Source organism: Gigantopelta aegis, chromosome 14 (assembly GCF_016097555.1).
Source record: "Gigantopelta aegis isolate Gae_Host chromosome 14, Gae_host_genome, whole genome shotgun sequence".
NCBI lineage: Eukaryota > Metazoa > Mollusca > Gastropoda > Neomphalida > Peltospiridae > Gigantopelta > Gigantopelta aegis.
In genome coordinates, this window is record NC_054712.1 from 20557326 (window position 1) to 20568830 (window position 11505).

The 11505-nt window shown below is 40.5% G+C and overlaps 1 protein-coding gene across 3 annotated transcripts; it reads left to right on the forward strand.

The window, feature by feature from the left end:
- The first annotated feature begins 937 nt into the window (after positions 1-937).
- On the forward strand, positions 938-10469 carry LOC121388253 (mpv17-like protein 2). 3 transcript variants are annotated; one of them, XM_041519524.1, is made up of 2 exons: positions 938-957; positions 8915-10469. In XM_041519524.1, the coding sequence occupies exon 2, from the start codon at positions 9362-9364 to the stop codon at positions 10037-10039; it is 678 nt and encodes a 225-aa protein (XP_041375458.1). In that variant the 5' UTR covers positions 938-957; positions 8915-9361; the 3' UTR covers positions 10040-10469. The 3 variants fall into 3 exon arrangements, with proteins under 3 accessions (XP_041375458.1, XP_041375456.1, XP_041375457.1); XM_041519522.1 differs by lacking the exon at positions 938-957 and adding an exon at positions 7272-7363; XM_041519523.1 differs by lacking the exon at positions 938-957 and adding an exon at positions 7424-7444.
- Positions 10470-11505: the final 1036 nt, after the last annotated feature.

Consider the following 11505-nt stretch of genomic DNA (forward strand, 5'->3'; position numbering starts at 1 on the left):
AATTATTTGTTATGAAATGTAACAGATTTTCCCAAAATTAAATGCCCCTATCCCACCCAAAAATAGAAATATATCCCAATAATTTTATTTACTACTCTTTTTTTCTTCTTCTTCTTCTTCTTCTTTTAAAGAGACATACCCTAGTTTCAACCTGTGAAAATTAACTCTAAGTTTATTTAATCTACAAACTTGTAACACGTTTGGATAAAGTTACAGGTCAGAGAAACATGAGTCTGTGACTTTGAAATGGTGAAATAACCTCTTAAAAATAGACTAAAACTCGATTCCATAACTGTTACTTCTCAGACGCACGTGCGTTCTTAAAAATATGATAATGCATTTTGAGATATTAAAAACACCAGGATGACCAAAAACACTTCGAATGTATGGAAACTGATAATCTAAACAGTAAAATCTAAGTAAACTATGATTTAAGTTATCAAAAATGGTTATAATAGTCAAAAATATGCCTTAGTGTTTAAAAACTAGGGTATGTCCCTTTAAATTGTATTAAAAAATCCAATAATGATGACACACAGGTTAAGACATGATATTTCACTTTTAATTTGACAAAGAATTGTCTCATATTTTAGTGCACGAATATTTTTTATGTACTTAATATTTTTTGCATCATCAATCCTCTCTTAAGTTACGAAAATTGCCAAGAACGTTACCATGAAAACGTCAACAATCCTTTGACGTGACGTCAACAATGCTTTGTCGTTTTAATTAATATGCTTATTGATGTCAAAGCGATACTACGTACATTCCTTTGACTATAGTTTAACTTCAGAAATGTGCAAACAGAATCTCTGTTTGACATTTATAAGCATATTTATTTTAAGTGTATATTAATATGGATGGATCTAATACTACCTAAAGACATCGATTTACTGTGCTGTTCTATTGCATTAATATTTTTTTCAAATGTTGAGTGGATAGGCTATATCAATAGAGGTAAGTGTTTGGTTGTTCGTTCGTTTGTTTGTTGTTGTTGTTTTGGTTTTGGGTTTTTTTGGGGGGTGGGGGGGGGTTTGTTTGTTTGTTTGTTTGTTTATGAGGACCAATGAAGTAGGAGGTGGGGTGCGTATGCAGTGTCCTAGCCAGGGTTATATATTTGGGAGGGGACGGCATCCATATTGTCAATGAATCGTGTTAGGAGGTGACAGGCACACCGACAAAATGTTGTCCAGAGGGTGAAGTGCAGGGGTCGAATTTCTATTTTTGGTGGGCAAGGCAAGTGTTGCCTTCTGTTTAATAACAACAGTTGGGGCACCAAGGCAAGTTGGAGGGGCACGAAGACAAACGTTTCCTTAAAAAAAAGAGCATGGAGGCAACTTTCTATCAAGTTTCTGAGACAAAAAATATTTCATTTTATGGTCTTGGACTCCAATGTTTATTTTTGCTATAGATATATTCCATAATAATGTATTTTACAAGGTTAATAACATGTTGCGTATATGCTACATTTTCCTTATATATGCACAATGTAGCAGATATGCTACATTATTAAAAGTACATACAAATTTATGAAAATTAAAAAATCAACATTAAAGTGTTCAATGTACACTAACACCTGTAAGTTGAATGAATATGATACTTTTTGGTACTTATTTTGAGTACTTGGGCACTAGAGGGTTAAAATAAATGTAGGCGTCAAATATGCGGGAACGCGACAAGACTATTTCATTCTTCCTGCACTGGTTGTAAGAGGACTGCCACTCTCTCAGGACTGGCTTGACAGAATGAATGAATGAATGAATGAATGTTTAACGACACCCCAGCACGAAAATTACATCGGCTATTGGGTGTCAAACTATGGTAATAGAAACAAACAAGGTGATGATCAACATCAACAGAAAAATTCAAGATATAAATAAAAACAGTGTAAAGAATTGTGAAAAAATACAAATACAAATATCACAGATAAGATACTGACTTTTACTCTAAACTTCAGTTTGTGCTGTATTTGCCATTCTCATAGAGAATGTTACACCCCTGCACCACGGTGAGGTTACAGCACGCGCAGGGGTGACAGAATGAAGCTTGTTCGTGACCGCAACGTCCCAATCATCTTGCAAAGTCGAAAAGATATCTTGGTTGATATTATGTTTAAAATCAGTATTTTGTTTCTTTATTAGGAGCATTGGAGTCGGATGTGTGAGTGCGTAGGCATAAGTCTGATTAAAATTAGCTCTACTGGTCTACCATAATAGTGGAGCTAATTTTAATTAGATTGCGTAGGCACGGGTGTTGCCAAGATTGTACAATGTGTGGACACTCCCATTGAGGGCGGACAGACATACTGTATGGGTTGTGTTATGGACACATATAAAAGTTGGGGTGGGGTGGTGGGGAGGGCATGTGTGTTGCCTTGGGTCATGCCCCCAACATATTTTGGGAAATTTGAAAATGCACAAGAAAATATCATGTTAACTCTAGCATATCCAGGATTCAGTGGACGGTGGTCGTCGTGGCTCCCAAGCAAACCACCCTAGTATATCCTATTCGAATGTTAATACAGGCTAATATAAGGTGGATGGAAAATAGTAGATGTGACTGGCTACGTCGATGCATTTAATAAGATTGCACAAGAATGTTCTCAAGGTTAATTTAGATCAGTTCAATTCATTTTATTGTATCAGTTCCAGATTAAGTTAACCATAAGATACACAGGCGTAGGGACCAGTGTGTGTGTGTGTGTGTGTGTGTGTGTGTGTGTGTGTGTGTGTGTGTGTGTGTGTGTGTGTGTGACAAGAAAGCATGTGCCCCCCACTTTATAGCAGCAGCGATGTTTTTTTTTTATATATTGTATATTATATATACTGAACAGCATTGAAAACGCACCACCAAGAAATGTTTGGACTTCGAAAAGAATACCTGAGCAATAAACGTTTCGTTGTGAACAGCAATAGATGGATTATTGTTAATGACAACAACAAAAAAAAGGATGCACAATCATTGATTAGTTTCAATTCATCTACGTATGAAAGACGCGGGATTACAATGAAACGTTAATAGCGCGTATGACCACCATCTGCAGCAACACAAGCCATACAACGTCTTCTCGTCGACCGGATAAGTCTGCGAATAGTGTTCTCGGGGATAGCATTCCACTCCTGCTGTAGTGCGTTTTCCAGTTCTCTAAGGTTATTCGTTTGTGGACGACGTGAGATGCGTTGACTCAGGTAATTCCAAAGATACTCAATTGGCGATAAATCAGCGGACAGTGCTGGCCATTCAAGCAAAGGGGCATTATTGTTCGCTAGATACTGTGTTTTAACACGTGCTGTGTGCGCTCAGGCGTTGTCTTGCTGAAATGTGTGCATATCCCGATGCTGATGAAAGAAGGGAATGACGTGATTTTGCAAGACTTTATCCCGGTAATAAATGGCATTCATTCTGCCACGGCAAACATGGAGTGCTGTTCGGTGATGATAACTGATCCCGCCCCAAACCACGACACTCCCTTCACCGCATCGATCCGTCTGGACAAGGCAGTCATTGTGGAAACGTTCACGCGTACGCCACACCCGCAACCGGCCATCAGCATTCCTTAGATGGAAACGGGATTCGTCAGAGAATAGCACACCATGCCAACGTATTAATCTCCAATGACGATACCTTTCTGCCAAACATCGGCGCTCATTTCGATGTCGATCAGTCAGGATAGATCCAACATATGGTCGTTGAGCACGCAGCCCAGCAGAGCGAAGACGGCGACGCACAGTGTCTGCGCTGATAACCCCTCGTCGACCTTGAACACTTGTTGCAGTCCTGGCGGCTGGTAGCGTTCGATCACGAATATGAAGGCAAACAATATGGTGATCTTGTCGTGGTGTCGTAACACGTCGTTGGCCTGGACGTGGATGGTCCCTGGTGGTTCTTGTCTGCTGGTATCTCTTGTAGAGTCTAGTGATTGTTGAATAGTGGCATCTAAACCGCTGTGCAATGACTACTCAAAATGCCGACTTGAAGCATGCCTAAGGCACGTTCACGTCCTCAGCTGTCAACCTTACCATCACTTGTTTAACGTTCCCTCAAAGACTACTTCATAAATGAAAGTGGCTTTTCATAGACCATCTTTTATAGCCCCAATCAACATGATTTGCACATTCAATTTACGTTTTTCATGCTATGCATGTAATATGTTGTGTTTTGGTGTTGTGTTTCATGGAGTGTTCAAGCAATCGTTTTTTTAAGTTATTCGTCGTCATGTATGGTCTATAAGGTAGTACGGTACTTATTCATTGATATTGTTAATGCTGATATACGCCCCATTCACATTTGTTATCATCAACTGGTGGTGCGTTTTCAATGCTGTTCAGTATATTATATATCCGGTTTAGAGAGGTTATTTTCTGCACTGATTTTCAAAAAAGGACCGTAAAAAAAATGTCCGGTTTTGGAGGAATTTCATTTTACAGAGGGTCTTTTTTGGGAGGTTTGTATATAGTCAGACCTCGTTACAACGACCGTCGTTACTACGACATTTACACCATCCGACCACAAATTGTCGGGAACGAATGTACACCAATGTTATTCTGTTCATTACACCGGAATTCACACCTTCCGACACCGACAGAACAACTTAGGAACAAACGTGCACTCGACGTCTAAAAACACCTCTTTACAACGACACTACATAATCACAGACACCGTAGCACGTTGGCAGTACACGCAGCCATTTGTCATCCTTGATCTCGTCGCGAACAGACAATGTCACAATGATGTCCGAGTTACCGATGTCGGCTAACTCTAGACGTGTATTGCTTTTGGTGATGATGATGATAACTAGTTTAACGTGCCCATATACCACTAGGGTTTCGAACACGCCCATCCCGAGTCCGACCTCCGATAAGATCGGTGGCCTGACTCGGGATGGAGGGAGTGGGGGAGGGGGTGAAAATGGGCAGAATTTTGAAATTAGCAATTAGTAAAAAAGTTAATAGAATAAAAAAAAAAAAAAAAAAGGTTACAAGCCAAAAAAAAAAAGAATTGACTGCTCGGCCGAATATTTATATAATTTGGAGTATTTTAGAAGGACAGTCCAAAATTAAATAAGAGAAAGAAGAGAGGATCGGACTATTTAATAATATTTTAAAAAAGAAGTAATTTCGACATAACATTTTGAACGCAGATCTAAAAGTTTAAAGTCCGATCGATATGTCCACGCGAGTGGCCTCGTTAAGGCCGTTTGTGTGCACAGCTTAAAGGGACGAGATGGGTTGCATCCCGTCAAGAAAACCCCTAGATTGACAGTCGATAGACGTTGAAGGTGTAGTGCTGTGCTGAAATACAGATCTTGAGAAGCCGGATCCGTCTGAACGAGAGAGAGTATCAGACTCGGGTATAGTCCAGCCGTCGTGGTTTGGTATAGTGGTGCGGACGGGGCCCGACTCCGGAGGATACGAGATGGTATCACTATAAAGCAAAGTCTAGAAAAGAGTAGAAGGGGCCGACCCCGCTTCCTATTTCTTCTTAGAGTGGGGCGGTCAATCTTCCAGTGCTGCTAGAACAGGCTCGGACATGTAGAGACAAAACACGAACAACCGTGGCGTTCTGCAGAATGGCCGTCATACGAGTCACGAAAAAACAAGTCGACATAGTCAGACGGAGAAATGACGTGGAGGCAAGGAATCTCGCTTAAAAATAATCCAACCTAGTGGTGCAGGCTGTCGAAACGAGAAGCGTCCCAGCGTTCAATTAGTTCCAATGGCCGCATACATCCCAGTACAAAACTTCATTTCGCTGACAAAAACAACGAAATGTAGGACCCCCAAGTCGAGCACACGAAAGCACGTGCAGTGTGCACACGCGAAACAAACACGTCTTACCGCGTGGAGCTCCAGACTGGGAATTCGTTGCTTTTGAACATAAGTTTTTAGTCATTCAATTAAAGGATTAACTTCGAACAATCAAGTCCACTAGTTTTATGACATTTTGTAAACGAAGTAGGTACCAGTCGATTTAACGGCAATTTCGATATAACGACAAAGTGACCCAGGAACGAACGTGGTCGTTGTAACGAAGTGTGTGTGTGTGTGTGTGTGTGTGTGTGTGTGTCTGTGTGTGTGTGTGTGTGTGTGTGTGTGTGTGTGTGTGTGTGTGTGTGTGTGTGTGTGTGTTTCTGGCACCTTCCTACGCCCGTGAGATATGTTCTTGATCACGAGGCACTGCGAACGTGGATCCTAGAGGATGGAATTCCCCATGCAGCCTATACTGGGTATTACGTCACGTTTTTAAAATGAACAAAACAACTAACTAACCAACCAACCAACCAGTCAGTAATAATTAGTCGACCAGTTCGTGACCTAGACGGACATTTAGACGGTTATAAAAGAGCGATCATAACCGTCCGTCTAGCTCTCGAAAGGCGGAGTACTCGGACTATCGATCAATCTCATTATTGATTACTAGTATATTTCTTTTGATTTTATATTTTGTTTGTCTGTTGTTGTTTTTTTTGTTTTTTTCATTTTCACATAACTATATTGTACAAACATCATTAAAGTAACATTACCTCTCAAATATATATATATATATGTATGTATGTATGTATGTATGTATGTATGCATTGATGTATGAATATCTATATATTGTATGTATGTAGAGGTTGACTGTTACATACATAGATATTAACGCACTGGCGCAGGGGATAATTAAATCCTTTCTGGCTTCACAAATTGTCTAGTGCGTTAATATCTATGTATGTAACAGTCAACCTCGACATACATGCAATACCCGGTATATAGATATTCATACATAAATACATACTCGCCAGTGCCAGGTCTGCCCACTGTTTCATGCAAGTAAGCGGGATCGACCGCGTAGATTATAGGCCCATTGCATGTGGTTGAGTTAAAGAGCATCCTTTTTATGGATGCCTCAATAGCTCAGAGCGCATCGTGGTTAGTCTGCAATTTGCGGGCGATTCGGTGCCACAGGTTCGAGTTTCAGCAATGGCATGGGACAATTTGTAGGCCAGAAATGATTTAATTACCCCCTGTGCCAGTTCTTTAATATCTATGTATGTAACAGTCAACCTCGACATACATACAATATATAGATATTCATACATACATACATACATATATATAAAAACGAACGTGTACTCGAAAGAAGATATATAATCAAACCCCTCGGAACTTTGGAGGTTCTTTCGGGTGTTTAATATAACCGGAAATGAAATCAGACTGGTACCCAAATCTGAGCTGCATTCGATTGTTTCTCTGTTATATTTTGTCTTGCTACGCCTCACTGCATTGATCAAATTGTCAAAAGTCACAAAACGATAACAGTCTACAAACAAAAAACGGTATCAGTGTAATGGACATCACGTTGCAAGGACCAACTTACCAAGGTGATTTTCTGGTTATGATTTGATTAGAATCACAGTGCAAGGAATGGGATTAGGACTGATTTGGACTAATTCAGCTGTCAAGTATTTTATTTTTTGGTTTAATGTGTTTTGTTAACAGGAAGACAAAAGTGTTCAAGCGCCCACCCCTCCAGACCGATAAGGTCCACCCTGGCCTTTAGCTTTGACTCGTTTGAGCTTAGCCTCAGTCGTTTGAGAGCTAGACGGACGTTTGGACGAATATAATCGATCCCAATAGACATTTAGACGGAAATAATCGCTTTCAAGTATAACCGAAAGCGAAAGCGAGTATAACCATTCAAATGTCCGTCTATTATCTATAATACTAAAGACTATAGTATTTTCTAGTCCTCCCCCTCCCCCATACTATGGAATTTACTACGAGTACGAGTTATTTATTTCTGAGCTGACGGTTTTCTAAATTGGACACAAAAATTAGTTGGTTTATTATTATTATTATTATTATTATTATTATTATTGCAAAAACACTTACTTTTTTTAATGGTTGACTACACTGGCAAACTTTTTTTTTTTTTTTTTTTTTTTTTTTTTTTTTGGGGGGGGGTACTTTTAGACTTTAACACTTAGCTTTTGTTTGCAAGAGTGCGTGCTAGAAAACAAGAAAAAAAAATAGAAAATGTGTTATAAAAAAAAGTGTCGGGGGTGGGAGGGGCTACAAAATTTTATATTATCAGACGGTGCTTCAAGTTATAGACTGATAAGAAACAACTTCATATTCGCGAACTTGGGGGGGGGGGGGGGGAGTACTCAGACGGTAAGAGAGCTAGACGGACATTTGGACAGTTATCAGCTCTGGAGACCAATCTATATATACATTCTGCGCAATCGTCGCTCAAATATAACAACAATCATATATTAATCACTAATGCACACACTCCCTGAAGAAACCCGACAGCACCCTTTTTCAATAATGTTCCGGTTAAATAAGTAGGCTATTTCCTGACGGGTTTCTTCCTGTAGTGTGTGTATTGGCGATTAATATGTTTGTTGTGTTTGTTTTGGTGTGGGGTTTTTTTTATTTGTTTGTTTATGTTTTTGGGGTTGGGTTTTTTATCAGGTAGCTTGAAAATGATCGATGTAAAGGTAATTAATGTCAAACATAGGATTCTTGTTGTATTAGCGCGATAATCTTTGACTACCGTTTGAAATAATCATATATGGGAAATACTTAATTGTACATGGTGTATATGGCCAAAACGCACACAGGACTCATCAGACACAACAGTCGGGCCGCGCGCATGCACCACATCTAGTCTAGCCTGTACAGCTGTTGGCGCCCGTTTACATTGGATGCGGTTCAGCTTTTGGCGTCTGTTGCGTCAGCTGCGTACGTTCGGAGCATTTACACCAGCTGCGTTCCAGCCGCAGTTACTAAGTTCTCTGCAGTGCATTTTCATATTAAATATATTAAAAGTACGCGTCGTGCGCATTCGGTGTAGGCTAAATGATGTCATCTGCAGCTCATTCATGACATATACATTGCATTAACCCACAATTTTGCTTTATTTTTAGGGCATCTTGATGTGTTGGAAAGGAAACATGTTAACGTGCTTACACCAACTAATAGTACCTGTGTTGTCAAGAACGTGTCGTGAACAATTACAAGAATAGTGTGTATTTACATTGTTTACACAAAAACACACACAACCCCCAACCCAAATACAAATTAAACAAACAAATAAACAAAAACAAAACAAAACAATCACAAATAAACCCTCCAGAAGGACTAATGAGTAGACAGAACAGACAGAACCGTCAGTGTTAACCTGTGTTTCTTTTAATATGATATTAACAATGATTGGAGAAAACAATATTTTGAGTCTTACACGAACCCCATGCATGCATCTCATGACGACGTCGACATGGACTCTGACACCCGATAGCTGATATAAGCCTATTGTTCGTGCTGGGGTGTCGTTATATTAATAATCCATTCGTTGGCAGATTAACTGCTCAAGAATGGCGAAGGCACTGCTGATTAAAGTAGCTCGTCCCATCCCACGAGTTGTCAGCGCCTGCGGGAGACAACTCTTCTCGAAACGCAACCTCCTCTACACAAACATCGGGATCTCCGTCAGTCTGTCCATCTCTGGCGACGTCCTTCAGCAGCAGTACCAGATCAACAAGAAGACCTTGGACAGCTGGAACAAGGAGCGAACCACGCACGTCGCCATCACGGGATTTCTCATCGGACCGCTGGTGCATTATTGGTACCTGTATCTAGACAAGTGGTTCCCGGGAAGAACGGCGTCGATCCTGGCGAAGAAACTGCTGCTGGATCAGCTTGTGTGTTCGCCAATCTACATCGTTATTTTCCTCGTCACTCTAAACCTCTTGGAAGGAGCCACGTGGATGAAGATCAAATCGGACGCTGTGTACAAAGGGGGCGTGCTCTACACCGCGGAGTGGGTCGTGTGGCCTCCGGCGCAGCTGATCAACTTCTACTTCCTCCCGACGAGATTTCGCGTGCTTTACGACAGCATGGTGTCTCTGTGTTTCGACGTGTACTGGTCGTATGTGCGTTATCATACGCAGAATCCAGACGAGGTATGTAGTACGGAACATATCGAACAACCTGGTGAAGAATCTCATGTTCACAGTCGTTACGCATTGAAGTGGACTGTGGCCGATTCGTGATTTACTAAATCGTTTAGTACAATATACTGTACTCTGGAATGTTCATAATAGCATATAATGGAGTTGCAGAATATATTTTTGAGAAGAAAACATCGTGTGGCCGTTTTCTTTTTCAAAAACCATCATATTAGACCTACCTGCAAGGTCATCTTGCATGCGCAAACCAACACATCCGACGATATTCGATTGCAAAACTGATTGGGCGATGACCTAACAATATTAACAAAAAAACGGACCTTGATTCATAATTAATTTTACTAACTATATGTGACATTGGAAACCGCTAATAATAAATAAAATGTCAGAAACTAACAAAATATGTAGACAGATCAAGATAGAATTACGTACCCCGGGAGAAGGCAGCGGGGTGCTACCGAAACGTTGGGTAAAAACTGTAACTAAAGCTATAAAGTACATGTATTAAAATATATATTCCTCGTTGTCTTCTAGATTCTAGTGCAAAACATATTCTAGTTCGAGAACTGAGCACCTTTCATATTGGTTGTTGCAAACCAAATCCGATAGTTCCGAATACTAAAAGCAGAACCGTCCGATTTGATTTGTTGCAATTAGAAATCGAAACAAATGGTAACTGAAGCACGTGGAAGACATCCGTAAAGTACATATGCACAAAATCCTGGATTTGTTTTACCCCCATCTTCTCCCATTGTCACATTTTGTACATTTTATTATTACCCCCCCCCCCCCCCAACACCCCACCCCCACCCCTTGTGCGGGCATACATCGATCTTCCACGCATGCTGAAAAGTACACCGGATAACATTAGAAGCTTGGATTGCACACATTTTACACCAATAATAATAATAAAAAGATTTTGGCGAATGCTCTCTGTCGGCGACCCCCTCCCCTCTGTACACTTTGTACGTAATCCCCAGCACCCCGAACTCCCACCACTGGGAGTACGTATTTTAAGGATGGTCCTTTATTTGGCAGCATATTTAATATTTAAAGAATGTGTTCGTATGGTAGTGTCAACTTCAGCCGAGAATGTGTTGGTAAGTATAAGATCACCACACCAAATGATAGCGTGATCGAACCACGGGCAACATGCCAGTAAATGTTTTAAAAATTTAGACGTGCTAAAACATAAAGCCAAAATAGACTAGCAGGCACAGTATAAGCATTAATTATTTGAATATGCGGACCTGGCATTACCAGTCGCGGAACACTGGCAGGATTAGCATTTACGGGTCTCCCACAGGATTAATACATGCCACTATTGCAGGATAAGTATTATACCAGTACTATCATGTATACTAGTACTTTATTTATAGGGGTGGGGTGGGGGCTGAGCAGTACTTCCAACTTGACTTTCCCGTTATTCTGTTTAGAAGACTTGAAATGTCGTATTTTAACACCTGAAATTCAAAAAATATTTGGCGAACCATGCCCCCCCCCCCCCCCCCCCCCCCCGAAGGTTCGGGCCCACAAATATATGCATTTTC

Bases quoted from the DNA above. Each gene is read 5' to 3' on its own strand.
- LOC121388253 (XM_041519524.1), top strand. From the start codon at position 9,362: ATGGCGAAGGCACTGCTGATTAAAGTAGCTCGTCCCATCCCACGAGTT.